The following is a 20,938-nucleotide window of genomic DNA, read 5'->3' as shown; positions in this document are numbered from 1 at the left end:
TTTAATTAAAAAAAAACATCTGTTATCGGTCATAATATCCTATTATAAAATGGTGTCAATTTTTTTTTTATATTTGGTTTTTCTTTTTAAATAAATGAATAAAAAAGATATATTTTAAAGCATAACCTAGAATCCAGTCAAGAATCAATATTAAAAAAATCAGGAATGGCAACGCATGGGGGGTATCGTGGGCGAAACAGTATACTCTGTTATGTCCACGGTACTGCTCATGTCTATAGGCGACGGTTACCACTTTCCATCAGGTGGGCCGTCAGCTTGTCTGCCATTCTAAGTTGTATAAAAAAAAACGTAATTTTGTAAATGGAAGATTATATAGATAAAGTGTCCCCATAGAAATGCTTCGAGAAAAGCGGCTCAACGTTTTCATACAATTTTGCGTGATAAACAGTTACGAGTGATTCCTTTATAACTTCTATATTTATTTTGTCTTATAATTTCTGTATCTTTTTAATGCGTAAATACTCAATTTATTTATTAAATAATGTGTCAAAACACATTTTATGCGCAAGTATATAAGACACTGATAAAAGAAGACGAGTCAGCTTGACATTTAGCTGACAAAGTGTTGACCCGTTTTTGAGACTCGATGCTCTATCTGTATATTCTAAGGAAATCTCATTTACACGAAGTAATAAAGTTTTTTTTTTGATGGGTGAAAATGGTATGGTAACCACGCCTGCGCTAACGGGATACGCTGGCGGGGCACCAGTGATGGGTGATAGATGAGAATGAAAACAGGCCAGTTAGCTCATCATGATGAATTCATCAGGAATTAATCATGATAGTTTCCAGGGGGAACCGCGAGGAGGTCGACCTAGTTGGATATATTACTAGCAATGAGATTCTCAGTCTCCATAACTAACAATCCCTTTCCCCCGAAGTAATAAGGTTCAAATTTCACCGCAACTAAGCTATTTACTTATTAACCTATTGAAAGATTTTAATACAGTTATATATAAATCTTTTAATAGGTTTGTAAAATTTCATTGTCAACAATTTACGAGCGGTCATTCGCTAGTTTTATGGCCGTACATTTGTAAATAACCTCATTGTCAAGGTTTATTTCGTGGCCCGATGATTGACGCGCTCGGATTATAATATTACATCTAATTTGTATGTGTTTATATTAATAAATAATACATCTACGTACGTAAGTTTATTACGTACATATTTTATACCGACTTGAAAAAGGGGTCGTTTTACCAGAGGGAGACTTTGTACAAAAGTCGATTGCTTGGGTACCTCTGTCCAATTCGTGTTTCAACCGTGAAGCAGCTGTGTTTGCATGGCTGTGTTTCGGTTTGAAGGGTGGGATATGGCGTGAATTTACTGGGTACAGAGGAATAACATCTGAGTCCTCGGGAATGGCAACGCATGGGGGGTATTATAGGCGGAACAGTGTACTCTGTTATGTCCATGGTACTTGCTCATGTCTATAGGTGACGGTTACCACTTTCCGTCAGGTGGGCCGTTAGCTTGTTTGCCATTCTAAGTTGTATAAAAAAAATGTTTGTTTGCCATCTTTGTGGTATATACATATAAGTAGGCTATATTACAGATATTGCATTCTTAGCATGATTCACTGAATAAACGACTGATAAAATGATCGCACACGATGATTCGGTATAAAATCGTCTCTGGTATGTGCTGAGACAACTGAACTAACAAACACACGATTACGTTTTAAATACCTTTCTATATTAACACTTTATGTTGCTAGGCACGAACTATTAAAACCAATTTTTTTTTTTACTTTTTTAAAAAAAAAACTTTTTGTTTATTTACACTCATGAAATTACTATGTATGTGGTTTATAACCATACATTTTTACGCTTAGTTTATAATATTTCGTTGGGATCTTATCAATATTTCTTCCAGATAGCGTTCATTTTTTTTTTTAATGGGTGAAGATTAAATGGTAACCCCGCCTGCGCTATCGGTCTACGCTGGCGGGGCACCAGTGACGGATGATAGGTGAAAGTGAAAGCAGGTCAGCGAAGCTCATCGTATCTTATCTTATCTTATTTTCGCATATGGGGTCAGCTAAGCCGATGCACGTCGACCCATACGGATTTTTCGTGGTTCCCCCTGCCTTATACCATCATTTCATAGATCCTATGTGTTACCCTAACGATATCACGCGGTATAAGATATCTGTAGTCCCCTGGCTCTGGATGCCGATCGTAACGAATTCATCTATAAATATCCACGATGGTCTTCATGAGGAACCGTGTGGAGGTCAACTTGTTATATGCAAACACAAGTGCTTCACTGTAGGAACACCAATGGGACAGAGGTACCCAAGCAATCGACTTTTGTACAAAGTCTCCCTCAGGTGAGAGCCCGCCTGATGGTAAACGGTTACTGTAGCGCATTGCTGATCTTGGAGAAATTTTAATACACCATTTTTGAGGAAATCTAGTAGTTTTTAGGAAAAATCTGTACAGGGAGCTTATTTTACAGTCTGAGCTTTTGTGGAAGGTAATTCTGAAACCGCACTGTTGAGTTCTAGAGTGTAAGAATGAATTTCTTGTCGATGGCGAGGGATCGATAATAAAAGTGAGTGGATGTCATTTCGAACAGTTGCTAAGAACATAATTCATCTATAGCCATTATTACAGAATTTTTATACAGAACTCGTAACTTGGCAATTGTTTTTGTCAGCATTGCTTGCAGCTACTGTAAAATAAAAGAAGAATTATAAACAGAAATATAAACATTTATCTATTTTCCATTCAAATTTGTAATAAAAGATTAAGCATTTTTTTTATTATCCATGTTATAGCTCGGTTATGACTTACGTGTATGAATGCAAATAAAAGCAAGGCATTAAATTCTTGTACAAATGCAAGGAACAACCTTGCACCATTGTTTAATGCACGTGCATGCCTACTTTGCGAGATAATTATCTATACAATAGGTTTGAAATCAGAAACGGTTGCTAAGTTACAAAAATACTAGCTATTTCCCGCGACTTGAGACGGTCTAAAATGGACTCGTTTTGTTATTTGTCCTACAAATTTTTATGTAAACTTTTACATTTTATATCTGCGTGACCGGAAACACATTACGTTAAAATTTATACGCCCAATTTTCTAATAGTTATTTCAGCCGTCAAGATATCACGAGGTAATAATAATAATAATTATTATTATTTATTTAGATAACAAAAAGCCCATTTTGTTAGTTATAAATTTATTTAACTTATGTTAGTAAATGAGCAGTCAAGATGTTCTTGCATTGATAACCTGTCCCACCCAATATGTTAGGATGGGACAGTCCATTTTACCGGTAATCGGCCATAATAGACTGAATTTAATTAATTAAAAATCGTAAACAGATTGTTGTGTTGATTTGGTCATTTGGAGAGGATGAATGAAAATGAATTACGAGATTTATCGAGCAAGAATGAATGGAGATGTCAGTAGCGGCCGCCCTAGACGGACGTATGGCGACCAAATAGGCGACGTGCTGAAGAAGGGCCAAATTAAAAGTACCCGTAACCGGCGAGCGTATATGAAAAGATTGATAAATGTGGAAGAAGCGAAAGAGGTTTGTTTGAACCGAAGCCCTTACGTTCCACTGTTTCTGTTCTAATAAGAGACGGGCGTGACAAATATGTAACATATGTATGTAAGAATTAATTTATAATAATGTCAAATTTGTGGCATCAGTATAGAATGGGCCATCCCTTTTCTTTCCAATGGGTGTCGTAAATCGCACTAAATATAAAAACTAAATGTTCGAGGGATGGGCAGCAGTGTCTTATTTAAATCATCACCAAAGCCTGCCTTTTCCAACCCGTCTGCTAACGTGGCAACTATTGGCAAAACCCCCTTTTATAGGCGAGGCTTATGTTCAGCAGTGGACAGTTAGATAATGCCAAGGCTGATATGATAATGCCAAGAGTGGCTACTGGCAACAAAATACCCGCAACACACTTGTCATAAGAAATATATCGGTAGATTGTATAAAAGGTACTTTAGAAGACGATGCTTTCATGACGCGAAGATGCTAAAAAAATAAATCTCTCAATAGTGGCAACCCTGTAGAAACGGCAGACGCCAGTGATCTGAGGACGTTTGCTCTTTCATATTTAATGTGTAAAATATTGCGGAAGGTCACGATTGACGCCACTCGACGCACCGGCCTAGTTATGCAGCCATCTGGCTTCACTAAACTGCATGTGAAATGTGATAGCTTCAAACACTGACAGGGGACTGGCTGTGACCGTGAGAGAATGGATGAGATCCCATTTAACCTTATATACTGACAGGGGGAAAGGGATTGTTAGTAATAAGATCTAACATCCCCATTGCTAGCAATATGCCTTATCAGGTCGATCTCCACGCTATTCACCCTGGAAACCATCGTGGTTAATTCTTAAATTCATCACCATAGGTTGACTGATCTACTTTCATCCTCACCTTTCACCACTCACTGTTGCTCCTCCAGCGTATACCAATAGCGCAGTTGGGGTTACCATTACCGGGGTTACTATGTTAGTAATGGGGCGCAACACCCTCTTAACCTCAACGCCCTCTAGTGAATTCGTCACGATAGACCCAATGACCAAACTTCATTCTCACCTATTTCCCATAAAATCATTTCACTCATTTCTTATAAAATCATATAAAAATGGCGTCTTTATTAATAATTATTATTATTATTTAACCGAACAACATAAGGTCCATTTTATTAGTTATAAATTGACTTGACCTATGTTAGTAAATGAGCGGTCATGACGCTCTTGCATTGATAACCTGTCCCACCCAATATTTTAGGATGGGACAGTCCATTTTACCAGTAATTGTCTTCAGGACACTGTTTGAGCTAACACGCAACCTACCCAACAGCGAAACAATTCGTTTGCGCCGTGTTGCGTAAAAAATCATCCGTCCGATCTCGTGCAAACATGTGTGACGTGACTACAATGACGCGGTAGCCCCAACAGTGCCCTGAAGGCATTATTATATTGGACTCGAAGAGTATTGTAAGTTTTTTTATTATAGTTGACCCACTAACTACTCGTGTAGAACACCTGACAAAAAGCTTTAAACAGGATTATTTTTACTTATTTTGTACACCTAGCAAACCTGCGGGCCAACATGTTACTTCTAACTGCCAATGCTCGTTCAATGTCCAGGTGATCTTTCAAAGTATTTGCAAGAATGTGTTTGTTAGTTATTAAATCGCAGATGACACCATGCTACCTGCATCCTCTCTTCCTTTAGTGTGATTCCGTGACTGCCAAAGAGCTGAGATAAGATCGACGATTCGCTAATTCATTTGGCATACGGTGTTATGCACATAATAGCAGTTGTGCAATAGTAAGTTTAGTCACAGCCGTGAACGTTATCGATCGCAGTCAAGGTGAATTATGTATAAATGCACGAAGCGTGGTGCATGCTGTCAGATTCGCGCGTACGCCGCGCGGTGACCACGCTTTCTGGTCCTTCTTTATTCTTTTATTGTATACAAAACATACTGTTAATCACAATTCATTATAAACATAATGTACAAAGGCGAGCTTATCTCTAATAAGAGATTAAGATTAATTAATTGTTAATTGGTCCTTAGTGAAAATAAGATAAATTTATTTTATTACACAATTATTTGCAAATTGAAAAATATATCTCCCGACAATGTGATCCGAGAAGATTCGAATCCATATATCTCACACAAAAGAAAGAAGAAAGAAAGAAAGAAACTTTATTTTACAGAAATATCAGACTACACCCACACAGTGGTTAAAAAAATTATTAAGAATTATAATAACGAAACTACATACAATATATTTATATATAAATAAATAAACACAAGTAATATATATAAATAATATAGTAATATATATATATATATATATATATAAATAATATAGTAATATATATATATATATATATATATATATATATATATATATATATATATATATATATATATAGTTATGAAAAAGATAGATAGATAGATAGATACTCTTTATTGTTTCCTCCAAAAGATTACAATAGTAAACTTATTATAAATATAAATAATTACAAGAAATAATCACAATGAGATATTCTTTTCAACCTAATAGTTATTTAGGATTCCCAAATATAAAATTACAGTTGCGCATTGAAAATATTTTAGAAAATAAATAAATAAATTGTTTCTCTAAATGCACAAAAGGAGTTAGCGAATAAAGTCTTCAAAAATGAGTTTCTCAATAAAATAAATCAAAATGGCTTAAAACAAAGACTCGGAAGCCTCAGAATCAAAAGAAAGAAATAGAGAGATATGTTTCAAAATTCGATATTTACGCGACTATCAAAAAAGGATATATCTGTATGTCAAAATTTAGAAAAATATGTGAAAGCAATAGCCTAATGGATTTTATGAATTCATCTTAATTTTGGAGGCAGTAGGTGGGCTACATGCCTATTATGCAAAATAAATGTGGCGAGTATTAAATGTCAAAAATTTATTTTGTACATTAGAAAAAATTCATGTGGTCCCGACACAATGGGCCACCACTTCCTTTCCCGTGTGTGTCGTAAGAGGCGACTAAGGGAACTAAATGATCGAGGGATGGGCAGCAGCATCCCTCTTAAAACATCTCCAAAATCTAACTGCGGTTACCAATCCGCCAAACGTGGCAACTACTGGCAAAACCACCAATAGAGGGAAGTCTATGTTCAGAAGAAGACAGTGAACGGTTGATATTATGTTAAAAAAAATATACCTGTAATTGGGTACTTAAAATTTATTTGATTTCAAATAATTGCCAAATAATATTATTTTAACTACAAAACGAAATTAAACTACCGATATGTTACTTTTACATTATCATACGCACTAGAGAGAACAGAACACTAGATATTGCTGTCTCAATCTACCTCTTACAAGAGCATTGGTGTATTTAGGATTATTATCCAGGATCCCAAGCTGGCTCCTTAAAAAGACGAACATGTAATCTTAGATATGGTTTTACAAAGCCTCTCACGCATCTTGGTGTGAGCACTGGACAATTCCCCCCTTAAATTACCCCTATGAGTGAGAACTACCGCAAGGTGTAAATTTTGCCTTTTGTAAAAATTTAAATATGCAAAAGTATAATAAACGTAAATTTTGTAAAACTATCTTCTGCATTTACTAAATAAATATATAATAATTCCACTGTATCCGGAGATAAATTTATAATTGGGTCACCTTACAAATGTCGCGACAAAATCTGGCATTAAACCAGACTGCTGATGAATTTCTCTATTACACTACTAGCCCAATACAGGCAATAAGAATACTACCCCATTGGTACCTACACCATCAATTAGGGGGTTTTTTCAATAGTTACCACGCTTAGTAGGTGAGTCGGCAACCGCAGTTAAAATTTGATAATGTTTTGAGAGGGACGCTGCTGCCTATCCTTTGACCTTAAGTTCCCTTAGTCGCCTCTTACAAAACCCACGTGAAAGAAAGAGGTGACTAATTCTATACCTGATCCATACAGCGATTGTAATACCTAAGAACTTTGAATTACGGGGGAGGGAAAAGTTACTAACAATTTATAATGAGAGTGGTCCTTGATCCTGTCAGGTCGACTTCCACGCGGCCCTTCCTCGACCATCCATCATAGTTAATATCTGTTGAATTAGTCACGATGGATTAACTGACCTGTCTGAGGGAAAAGGGATTGTTACCAATGGAGTTTGACAGCCCCATTGCTAGCAATATGCCTTATTAAGTCTTCCTCCATGTGGTTCCCCCTGGAAACCATCGTGAACGATTCTTGTTAAATTCATCACGATGGGCTAACTGACCTACTTCATCCTCATCTGTCATCCTTCACTGGTGCCCCGCCGGTGTATACCGATAGCGCGGGTGAGGTTATCAATCTATTATCATCCATTAAAAAAACTGACCTGTCTTCACTTTCAACTACCATCACTTACTGGTAGCCTACCTGCATACCATCCCATTCTTAACTAACTTCAAAAAAGGAGGAAGTTGTATTTTCGATTTTAAGTGCGTTACCTCATAACCCCGCCATTTATAAACCGGAACTTTGGAAACTTTTTTATCTGAAAAGATATATTTTTGCGGAACATAATATTAAATATTAATGTTTTATAAAACGACTAAACCAATTACTTTCCAATTATTCTACCAAATACGATGAACTTTTTATGGGACCCATTTGAAATAAAAAATTGTTTCAAATAAAAAAAATCCAAATAATTTAAATAATGACAGAATTATGAGGTAATAAATACATATATAAAAAAAAATACAACCGAACTGGTAACCGTCGCCTATAGACATAAGCAGTATCATGAACAAAACAGAGTATTCTGTTTCGCCCATGATACTCCCCATGCGTTGCCATTCCTGAGGGCTCAGGTGTTATTCCTCTGTACCCTGTAAATTCACGCCATATCCCACCCTTCAAACCGAAACGCAGCCATGCAAACACAACTGCTTCACGGTAGAAACACGAATGGGATTGAAAACTACTTTTTATTTAATTAAATTCAACAATACATACGTTTGATCATAGCAAGTCGATTCAATATTCTCTAAACAATCACGCGACGCGAAATGAACACGAATAAATCTGTAGACCGGTTAATAAGATATTTTCTCCATCGTACATCTACATTATCAGCATTGTTTCTTTTTGTAATCTTAAAATATCTAGTGAATGAGAAAAATTAAAGGTACGCTGGCAAACGTTCAAATGTACCGGAAAAATGCAATGGTGTTACATCATGGTTTCCAACGATGACATTACGATTCCACTTCCTGCTTTACTCTTCTGTTATTACAGGCATGAATAGTTTGTACCAATGCTTGGATTTTTTATACAACTTAGAATGGCAAACAAGCTGACGGCCCACCTGATGGAAAGTGGTAACCGTCGCCTATAGACATGAGCAGGACCATGGACGTAACAGAGTATACTGTTTCGTCCATGATACCCCACATGCGTTGTATATGTATGTATGTTCTTTTTTAACTAAAATTATTTTAGATTTTAAGAAGTAGTTATGTTTCTTAATACCATTTTTTCACGTGTTTTCTATTTGCTAAAAGGGTTATTAAATGCATGATAATAGAATGGTAACCCAACCTACGCGTGGGGGGAAAGGGATTGTTAGTAATGGAGACTGAGAATCCCATTGCTAGCAATATACCCAACCAGGTCGACCTCCACGCGGCTCCCCTGGAAACTATCATGGTTAATTCCTGATGAATTCATCATGATGGGCTAACTGGCCTGTTTTCATTCTCATCTATCACCCTTCACTGGTGCTCCGCCAGCGTATCCCGTTAGCGCAGGCGGGGTTAACATACAACATTTTCACTCATCAAAAAAAAACACCCCAACCTACGCTAACGGCATAAACTGGCGGGCACCAGTGAGGAATGATTGGTAAGAATGAATGAATAAGCATGATGGTTTCCAGGTTAGACCACGTGGAGATCAACCTGAGTATATTGCTTCCCACACCACAACGTGATACTGTCCTTTTCGAAAACAAAGGATCATCTATACTACAGTCAAACAGTCCATACACAGCCTGTATTATGCATGTGTAATGCTGCATTTCTGCATAATAGATATCAAATGTTCTCACGTAGCATTGCATCTGCTGGCCCACATATGCATCGGTGCTTTTACTCAATAGCTTTAAAGATTGGACTATGCACCTATCTTATTTATAGAGCCAGTAATACAAGGAATCTATATTAAGGTATTTTATGCATATCTATATATATATATATATATATATATATATATATATATATATATATATATATATATATATATATATATATATATATATATCCCATATTTAAAACTAATAAAATTTTTCATAATGCTTCCCACCAAATTGTTTATAATTACTCCTCTCCATCCAAAGGTTGCCTGGAAGAGATCGCTCTTAGCGATAAGATCGTCCATTGTTTTCTCATTGTGATTATTTCTTGTAATTGTTTATATTTATAATAAGTTTACTATTGTAATCTTTTGGAGGAAACAATAAAGAGTATCTATCTATCTAAATATAATGAAAACTATTTAAAGATATAGTTTAAATTTTGCATACTTAAGCGAAATTATCGTGTGGTCCTGACATAGAATAGGCCACCCCTTCCTTTTAGGTGGGTGTGGTTTTTTTTAATGGATGACAGTGTAATTGTAACTCCGCCTGCGTTAACGGTATACACTGGGGTGACGGGGGGAAAGGGATTGTTAGTAATGGGGTAAAATAGCCCCATTACTAGCAATATACCTTGTCAGGTCGACCACGTGGTTCCCCCGGGAAACCATCGTGGCTAATTCTAGTTGAATTTACCCTGAATTTAATCTGCTTTCATCCTCATTAGGCATCTATCACTGGTGCCCCGCCAGTGTATACCGATAGCGCAGACGGGGTTAGCATACCATTATCACCCATTAAAAAAAACACTGGCGAGGCACCAGTGAATGATGATAGATGAGAATGAAAAGGCAGGTCAGTTAGCCCGTCGCTCGTGATGAATACAGTAGGAATTCAGCACGATGGTTTCCAAGGAGACCACGTGGAGGGCGACCTGATAGGGTATATTGCTAGCAATGGGACTGCTAGTATGCATTACTGACAATCCCTCCCCCCACGTGGGTGTGCTAAGGCGACTAAGGGAACTTAACTGTCGAGGGATGAGTAGCAGCGTCTCTTAAACTAAACTTTTCCTCTAAATAAACATGATTCCAGGGTCGTAGCTAGTTTAACCCAAGTTTAAGGTAGAGCAAAAGGACTTTTTGGTAGGGCAGAAGCCATAGTTAAGTGACTTCGAAACAGCGAATCTGTCTAATTTTCTTAGGGCTTTCATTTTAAGGTAGGGTATTAGGCCTTTTAAGGTAGGGCACTGCCCCCTGACACCCCCTACCCCACTCTGTCTAAAAAAGACCAAATATTTTAAGTAATCCATAATAAAATTAACGTTATTAGTAACTGCGCGTCGTTTATCGTCATTTGAGATTTTTTTAATATATTCTTTATTTACCAAAATAAAACATTTTTTTTTAATTACTGCGTAATATTCTCGTATTTGTAAACTGAATTTATTCCTTTTTTTGTTCTTAAAAAAGTAAGTACTTTCGGAATAGTCCCATATTTAAAGATATTATTGTATTCTTTCTCTAAAATATGGCTTATTCCTTTAAATTCAAGGTGATTTTTTTTAATAAAATATATATTACCACAGATAATATAATACTATATTACTAAACTTATCAAAGGATCCTTAAACTTCCTATTTTATTTTATATATAAAAAAAAATATCATAAACATATATTATGGCGTGAATTTACTGGGTACAGAGGAATAACACCTGAGTCCTCAGGAATGGCAGCGCATGGGGGTATCATGGACGAAATAGTTTACTCTGTTATGTTCATGGTACTGCTCATGTCTATAGGCGACGGTTACCACTTTCCATCAGGTGGGCCGTCAGCTTGTTTGCCATTATAAGTTGCATAAAAAAAACTACACATACAAACATGTATAAAATGAACATACATAATTAAAGAATTATTTATAAATAAAACCTATAGTGTTTTAATCAAAAAATAAAATAAAAAATTTGACAAAGTAATATTTATGAACCCGTATCTGACCCAAAGGTCCCCATAACACTTGCGGCATTTCCGCCTTTACTAAAATTAATAAAAAATACTTAACAATGGTTCAGTCCAAAAATGAGGTAACAAACTTAAAAAAATAGCTACTGTTTTAGATTACTAGTAATGTCTTAAATTAATTTTATTTCTACACCAAGTAATTCGTCGTCGACTTTAAACAAACAGATTAAATTATAGACACGTCTTCGCCACCGCATATACCTACAAGATAGAAAGAGACAAAAAGTTGTTTAGTTCCACTTTTAGAAAATAATGATATCCATTTCACCTGTAAACTATTCGGACGAAGTCACGTTATACAACTAGTTATTATCAAGAAGATATGAAGAAGTAAACAGAAGTATACAAATAACTTACAGCGTTAAAGTCTATCTCGTTCTCCAATGCTGTCATCGTTTGCGAGACGAATCCCCTCATATCCTGAAGGAAGATGGCCAGTCTCTCGCCAGACTTCGAGGAGTACTCCGTGTACAGCAGCAGGGCGTCGTCGTTGGCATTTCGTAACTCCTCCACCAGTTCAGAGGTGTACCGCCTCTCAACGTCGGGTGGATCTTCGGGATTTGGTGACACTTCTACCCATGTTGAATCCTGCAGAGTATTTTTTTATTATACCAACCGTTAACTGTCCACTGTTAAACGTAGACCCCCCCCCCCCCCATAAAGGGGATTTTGCCAGTAATTGCCACGCTTGGTAATCGTATAATATAGGCAATGTAATATAGGCTTTTGGAGATGTTTTAATAGGGACGCTGCTGCCAGATTCCTCGACCATAAATTCCCTTAATCGCCTCTTACGACACTCACAGAAAAGGAAGGGGTGGCTTATTTTATGCCATAACTTACATGGCAGAGTAATTTATATCTATTTAATATAATTATGCATGTATTATATTTACAAAATAATTTTGGATTTTGTCCATGTCCAAACCAGTTATTTTTATTTGAAACTGCTGAACTGATTTTGATAAAATTTCGATAGAGCAAATCTGATAATATTCATTTATTTATTTAAAACTTTATTGCACCAACATTACAGGATTTGTTGAACAAATTTCGATAAGTATAGTGTAGTACAAAAGGCGGTCTTATTGCTAAGCAATCTCTTCCAGACAATCTTTGGGTGGAAGGAATTAAAAAATAAATAGGTAGATGACGCGTTAAAAAAATAGATCTGTAAAAATAATATAAAAATAATAGATATTTACCAGATAATAATAATTACCAGAGGGAGACTTTGTACAAAAGTCGATTGCTCGGGTACCTCTGTCCCATTCGTGTTTCAACCGTGAAGCAGTTGTGTTTACATGGCTGTGTTTCGGTTTGAAAGAATTAATTTACTGAATAGAATAGAGTAGGAGTGGCAACGCGTTAAAACAGATACTCTGTTATGTCCATGGTATTGCTCATGTCTATAGGCGACGGTTACAACTTTCCATCAGGTGGGGCGTCTTGTTTGACATTCTAAGTTGTATAAAAAAAAATATCTGTGTAAGCATAATATAGTACATACTTTTAGATAAAAAAGAAGATACAGATCGGTTTATAAATAACGAAGTTATGAGGTAACTAACATAAAAAAAAAATAACTGTATTGAAACCCACTACCATTTTTGGAACCGGTTGGAAAAAAAAATTTAAGTATACAAATTCTGTTTATTATTATTACATTAGATTTTCAAAATAAAATCACGTAATGTGTACACATAAAAAAAAAACAATCAATTTTCGAATCTCCTCCCTTTAAATAAGGTTAAAAATAGCATAGCAAATACCTATTTACCTATTTAATAAATATTTTATCTGTCCGAATTTCGACACAACCAACATCGTAACGACTACATGACTGTGTCAAAACTGATAAAATATACAAATATAAATATTGTACTGTAAATATGTAATATAATGTTGTTCGGAAGCGGTTTTATGTTTCCCTTGTGACGTCATAATAGTAATGTTAATGCAGCGGCTACGTTTACTGCGCCCGCCGCCAGTATTGCAAGGCCACCCGAAAACGATCGCTCGAGCCTTCGCCAACACTTACGTTTCACTGATGAAACATGTGTAAATCATTTTGGTAGCAAATAAATCATCCAAATTATATTACTAATAGAATAAACTGTCTTTTAAGTGTAAATACAGAGAACAGTACTAGTTTGATTGACAATATTTCGGAGTAAATGTTCATGTAAATAAATAGACGTAACGAATTTATCATACCAATAATATAATGTAATCATTCCCGTCCAAGATGAGAAGTAGAATCAAAATATATATATATATATATATATATATATATATATATATATATATATATATATATATATATATATATATATATACGATTTTGTATACGATATCAAATTATGAAACAATACATGTGTTTTTGTATAGGGTACGATATTTTGAACAAATTACCAAATTGAACCATAAAATAAAAATATGTGCCGCAAATTTTTATAAATATTCACATTACGTACATGATTAATAAAAAAGTTAAATAAAGTTTTTTTTTTTTTATAATACCCCATAAACACCCAAATTTTTGGGTGTTTATGATTTTGTACTTCATCATCGTCATCTCAGCCGCAAGACGTCCACTATACTGGACATAGACAATATTATTATGCAGCCTACAGAATAAAAAACTTTTAATTTGATTTTGAGTTTATTAAGAAAGAGATGAAAGTAAAATGTAAAACTACAGTCAATCACTGTCAGATTCAGAGTTATTACAAGCGATGAATTGTATAGGTTCGATAGGCTCTATTTCGTCTAAACTGTTATGTTCATTTACTTGCTCAATGAAAGCTTCTAAGGTATTTTCTTCATTAAACTGAATGTCCTCGCATTCAGCTTTATGTTTAAGATTCCAGTTATAACAAATGAATGAAATTTTTTCAGTTCTTTCAGTTGTAAGTCGATTTCTTTTGTTATTATGTATGTAGCCTTGGATACTAAAGGAACGCTCAGTGGCTGCCGAAGTACAGGGAGCTGATAGAATACGAATCGCTACTTTGCTTAACTCAGTGGAACCACAAATACCTTTCCACCATATTAGGGGCTCAATGCTATCTAATGAGCTCCATACAAATCCTCTGGCCCAAAAGTTTTCTTTAGCTTTATAACTTTTTTTTTTTTTTTTTTTTTTTACAACACAGGGGGCAAACGAGCATGCGGCTCACCTGATGGTAAGTGACTACCGCCGCCCATGATCACCCACAACACCAGCGGCATTGCAGGTGTGCTGCCGGCCTTTTAAAAAGGAATATACTCTTTTCTTGAAGGTTATGTTGTCGTATCGGTTCGGAAATACTGCTGCTGGAAGTTGATTCCAAAGAATGGTTGTGCGTGGAAGAAAGTGCCTTGAAAAACGCACGGTGGAAGACCGCCACTCGTCCAGATGATTGGGATGAAACTTTAGTTTGTGGCGGGTTGTACGGTGGTGAAAATCAGCAGCAGGTATCAATCCGAACAATTCCTCAGAACACTCCCCATGATAAATTCGGTAGAAGATGCACAGAGATGCAACATCTCTGCGCAGTTTCAATGGGTCAAGCCGGACAGTAAGGCGTTGACTATCGATAATTCGAGCCGCCCGACTTTGAATGCGGTCTAACGGAAGGAGTTGGTACTGTGGCGCTCCTGCCCACAGGTGAGAACAGTATTCCATATGCGGCCTGACTTGGGCTTTATATAATTTCAGGCGGTGTTTTGGCATGAAATATCGTCTCACCCTATTGAGCACTCCTAACTTTTTGGAAGCTATCTTAGCCTTCTCCTCCAGATGACCGCAAAACTGGACGTCGCAAGATATATCAACGCCCAGAATTCCTAGACTTGACTTTTTATCAAGGGAAGTGCCCTGAAAGTGAGGAGATACGACAAACGGCGTCTTTTTTGCGGTAAACGCGCAGACTTGTGTCTTTTTGGGGTTAAATTGAACAAGATTTTGTTCACCCCAGATCGAAACTTGATGGAGTGAAGTTTCGATTTCAGACACAAGTCTATTCCGGCACTCATCGGTATGTGCCCGCGAGATCTTTGCATGACCGGTATATAATGTATCTCCTGTACTGTCGTCCGCATAGCAATGAATATTACTTATCTGTAACATATCATTGATATGCAGAAGAAACAGAGTCGGAGATAGTACACAGCCTTGCGGGACACCAGCATTCAAAGGTTTTAAATCAGAGCATGCACCGTCGACTACGACCTTAATGCTACGTTCCTTGAGAAAACTGGCGACCCAAATGCACAGTCTCGCAGGCAACCCAAATGAAGGTAGCTTTGAAAGCAGCGCTCTATGCCACACCCGATCAAAGGCCTTCGCAATATCCAGACTAACTGCTAAGGCCTCTCCCTTACTCTCGATTGCCACTGCCCATCGGTGTGTTAAGTAAGCTAAAAGATCACCGGCCGAACGTCCCTGTCGAAAGCCGTACTGGCGATCACAGATCAGCCGGTGCTCTTCTAGGTACCGGAGCAGTTGACGGTTAATGATGGATTCCATAACCTTCGAGAATAAGGAAGTGATAGCTATGGGCCTATAGTTAGCTGGATCTGAGCGATCTCCCTTTTTAGGGATCGGATGCACCAGAGCAGTCTTCCAAAACTTTGGGACTATGCCCGATGAGTAGCTAAGCCGAAAAAGACGCGTAAGAACCGGAGCCAACTCTGGTGCGCACGTCCTAAGCACAATTGGAGGAATACCATCAGGCCCACTCGACTTATGGATTTCGAGGGAGAAAAGTGCTCTACGCACTGAGCTATGCGTGAATTTAATATCAGGCATAGAGCTCCTACAACACGTGATGGTCGGTGGTGGTTTCTCCCCGTCATCCAATGTCGAGTTTGACGCAAAGATGGATCCAAGAAGATCGGCCTTTTCTTTAGCGTTCTGGGCCAACGAGTCATCCTCCCTGCGCAAAGGTGGAAAAGATGACTTACAGAAATTCCCTTGTGCAGCTTTGGCAAGAGACCAGAAAGCTCGAGTCCCAGAGGGCAAACTAGCCAATCTCTTGCCAATTCTACTAATATGCTCTGACTTCGCTGTGGCTATAACTCTTTTGAAAGACCTAGAGGCAGAGTTATACTTCTTTTTAAGAGCACTGGTGTTAGGATCTCGCGACGCCACACCTTTAGCCCAGGTTAGGAAGCACTCCTGTTTCAGACGAGATGCTGTTCTACAGGAGGCTCCATACCAGGGCTGGGATTTCCCGCCGACGGGCACCACAGAGTTAGGAATAAATAATTCCATTCCCTGAAGCACCACATCAGCAATGGAATCGGCAATGGCGTCGGGATCATCCAGTGTGAAGCAAACCTGCCTCCATGGGTAAGATGCGAAAAAAATCCGCATCTCATCCCAATCTGCCGACCTGTAGTGCCAAATGCGACGTCTACCCGTAGAACGAGGTGGAGTCGGACTCGTAAGAGGCACTTCGCTCCGCACCAAACAGTGATCCGACGATCCAAGCGGGGCTTCGACGGAGATCACATAGTTGTCTGGGTGGGTGGTCAGCAGAAGGTCCAACAGTGAAGGTGAATGGTCCAATACATCAGGGATTCGCGTAGGCGAGGAAACAAGCTGTGTCAGACCATAAGCCAAAGCAAAGTCATGAACAGATCTTCCCGCATAGTCGGTTGTACGCGAACCAAGCCATTCGGCATGGTGGGCATTAAAGTCGCCAACAATCACGACTTCAGCGGAAGGAATCTGCTCAAGCAGGGAATCTATAGCCATTTGGACGTGCTCAATGAGTTGGTCGGTTCCAGTGTTACCGCTGTGGGACCTGTATAGGCACGCATAGATGCGGGGATGGTCATTGCAATCTACGCGCAGCCATAGAATGGACAGGTCCGTACCTTCAAGAGTCCCAAGGCGTCGACAGCAGATATCCTCTCTGACATACGCACATACACCGGCACGCGAAACAAAACAATGTTCAAGCTTATACCCCGGGTAGGTCAGGTATGATGTTTCGTTAGGAGGGGATATCTGTGTCTCCGTGAGGAAGAGCAATGCCGGCCGCGCCGTTTCTAGGTGGTGGTGGACAGCGTTCAGGTTTGAATGAATTCCCCTAATATTACAGAGGCTCACATTGAGCAAAGGGGATGCCGCAGAAGTCTTGCTCTGTTTGCCCTTGGTCCCATAGAGCGGAATTTTGCCCCCCCCAGAATACGCAGGGCAGCCCGAGCGTGGTTGCTCGAGGGAGGATTCTCCAGCAACATGGCTGCTGGTACCTCCCTGGGGTACGTTATTTTTTTTAAATTCCACTGCCATGGTATTGAAAGATGGGGGGACGGAGTTGGGGGAGGATTTTAGGATAAGGAAGGGGATGGGTATAGGATGGGCCTCCGGACTCCCTCACTCACCATACGGAATGTGGTCGCACTAAAAGTGCGGCCACTTAGCGTCGGTATTCTGTGAGGGTGTGGTACTTCCCCGGTCGAGCCGGCCCATTCATGCTGCAATACCATATGGTATTACAGCGTGGCTCTACCACTTTAAAATATACACAAATAAAATATACACTTTATAACACGCCAAATCTGCCATTACATTTGACAAACTTAAGTGTTGGCTTAAATTGTAGATAAACTCCATACCCTTAAGTTCTTCCTCTTGAGTAAGTTCGACTCCTAGAGTCCTGGGGTCTAGAATATATGCTGCAAAATGTATTGGCCTCATTGCCATATTGCATCTTGAAGATACTGATGTTAGAATCTGCTGTTTGCTTTCTTCGCTCAATGTCGAAATCTCATTTAATGCAAAACGTATCTTAGCTTGTACATCTCTAAATGTAATGTATGTGCGATGCAAACGATTCTGGTCGCTCTCTAAGTAAAATATGCTTTCAGTGACTGGTTCCAAAATACTTATACATTCCCCTGTCTTCGTCCAGAAATCATCACTTAGAATTAAATCTTTAATATCTCTTGAAATTACCACATCTTCTCTAACTGTTAATATTTGCAAAGCTATCTTATTTGCTTTCAAACTTTTTAACGAAGTAACATGACTTCCCCATCTTGTAGCACAAGGCAATTTTAGTGTTTGTGTAGAATCTTCACCCTGCCTTGATTTTATCAACAAGGAACTTAATCGTTGACTCCTTTTAACAGTTTTTATTATATTTATGGCTTGCATAATAAACACAGTTACTTCTTGTATCTTTACAATATCTTGGCACAACAAGTTAAGGATATGTGCACAGCAACCGAGAGGAACAACATGTGGATATTTGAGTTTTGTTAATTCGAATGCCTTTTGTATATTTCTAGCGTTATCGCCAATAAGTACAAGAAACTTATTTGCTCCATACACTTTCATTACTTTTTCAACTTCTTGGCTAAGGTATTCACTAGTGTGAGGATTACTTTCTGTATTCAAACTTTTAACGTATGCAGGTTGAGGTTTTGATATAAGAAAGTTTATTATTCCTTCATTTCTTAAATTAGACCAGCCATCGCACTGAAGGTGTAAGTAACTACAAGCATTTAGTTCCTCATTTAACTCAAAACGCATTTCTCTATATATTTTATCTAAGTATTTTGTCGCTAAAGCTTTACGTGAAGGTATTTTAAATTTTGGTTGCAATTTTTCGAAAAATTGTATCCATAAAGGATGTTGCACCATCGATAATGGCGTCCCTGTTACAAATATAGCTCTCGCTAATTCTGTTTTTATATGATCATCGGTGTCTTGAAACTCAGCATTTATTGTAGTGTTAGCAGACGACGAGGGGCTTATAAAAGAATCATTTGTCTCTATCTCTGACAGTCCAGACATTTTGGTTTTGGACGAGCTATCTTTTATAAGTTTCATAGAGTCTTTTAATGTTTCTGGAGATTTTGGACAAGTGATAAGATGTTGAAGCATTTTGGCAGCATTACTGAATTTGTAGACCTTATTACAAAGCTTGCAAGAAACAGACTTGTTTGGTAAAGTACGGTAGTGCTCCCATATGCGTAAATCTTTAGGTCTCCCCATTGAACCTAAAAAAATGAACGATGATTAGTTGGTCTGACGAAAATTCAACAATAGAGTGCCTATTTTTTTACAATGATTATTTCTTGTTATTTACAATAAATTTATTAAAAAAATAATAAAATAAATACAAAAAACCTTTGTAAAATTACATCTCCTCGGAGGATTAAACGCAGACGCTAGTTTATTATCGTATTGTTCTGTATTTTTCTCAGCAACTTCTTTAATTCGATTAGGTACTTACGCATATTATGTTAAAAATAAATATCTAGTACACATCTTAGGCTATCCACCATTATTATCCAATGACGACTCTCAGCTAACTATGCACTATCATCCAAAATAAACGTGTATGGAAAATTTTATCCCAGTCGGTTGAGGATTGAGGATAATTGCATCAACATACGAACATACCTACATACTTTTATTTACATAACGCAAGCTAAATAAAAGCTTGTAATAATACATCTAATTTTAAGTTAAAATTGTTAAGTGATCATGATATAATTGTATCATTCAAAAATCCACTTACCTTTAATTATTTCTTGTTAAGTATAAATATTATTTCAAATCTGCTCCCTTAATATGCACTTTTTTACTGCTTTTCCTACCTAACACGTTACCAGGAAGTCACGTTACCAGAGTCAGAGTAATAGTGAACACGTTTGACAGTGATTGTCGTCGCCTCATATTCAGCGTCGACGAATAGGGGAATCCCCAGTCATAATGTATTGCATGCGTGGCGGTCTTACTTCAAATCCATAAACAAAGAGATAATTACAGAACTCGATACTAGATGGCGCTGTTTTTGTTTGAAGAAAGTTTGCGGGCTAAAATACATAGAATTTCATCAATGACTTCCACAAAGAACAACATTTCTGTTTTTCTAAGTCCGTATCTCTTCCGTATATTTCATAAGATATAAGCTTGGGCTACATTGTTATGCAACGTGATTTTGTCGCTGTGTACGAAATCTTGCTAGCAGGGTTGACAGATATACGATTTAAATCGTACTCATACTATTATTTGTCTATTTTTTAATGTACGATCGTAAAGATTATGATCGTAATTCGCACAAAAACATACGACTTTTTGGTTACCTGGCAACATTTTTATTATGAAACGAACATGCTCACATCATCAGTCACATGCAACAATTTATTGGGGATTTCCCCTTCACATCTGGCAGTCCTGCTTGCTAGAATATAGGTAAGTCAGCCACAGTTACTGACGATCGATATTTAAAGGGTATTGTTTT

The 20,938-nt window shown here is 37.5% G+C and overlaps 2 protein-coding genes across 3 annotated transcripts in view; both read right to left on the bottom strand.

Annotated features, from left to right (window-relative positions):
* The window catches only part of LOC113518971 (uncharacterized), a 35,553-nt gene that overhangs the window by 8,084 nt on the left and 6,531 nt on the right, over positions 1-20,938 (bottom strand). For both annotated transcript variants that reach the window (XM_052902194.1, XM_026904012.3), the window contains exon 2: positions 12,045-12,275. In XM_052902194.1, coding sequence (XP_052758154.1) covers positions 12,045-12,275 — 231 coding nt within the window. The remainder of the gene's footprint in view (positions 1-12,044; positions 12,276-20,938) is intronic.
* On the bottom strand, positions 17,137-20,578 carry LOC128202315 (uncharacterized). Its single transcript, XM_052902193.1, has 2 exons — positions 20,213-20,578; positions 17,137-19,688 (listed from the first exon to the last, which is right to left on the bottom strand). The coding sequence occupies exon 2, from the start codon at positions 19,681-19,683 to the stop codon at positions 18,190-18,192; it is 1,494 nt and encodes a 497-aa protein (XP_052758153.1). The 5' UTR covers positions 19,684-19,688; positions 20,213-20,578; the 3' UTR covers positions 17,137-18,189.

This window comes from Galleria mellonella, unplaced genomic scaffold, assembly GCF_026898425.1.
Source record: "Galleria mellonella isolate WM207_F2 unplaced genomic scaffold, CSIRO_AGI_GalMel_v1 utg874, whole genome shotgun sequence".
Classification (NCBI taxonomy): domain Eukaryota; kingdom Metazoa; phylum Arthropoda; class Insecta; order Lepidoptera; family Pyralidae; genus Galleria; species Galleria mellonella.
Note: the sequence above shows the minus strand (reverse complement) of the source record. Positions and strands in the feature narration are given on the sequence as shown.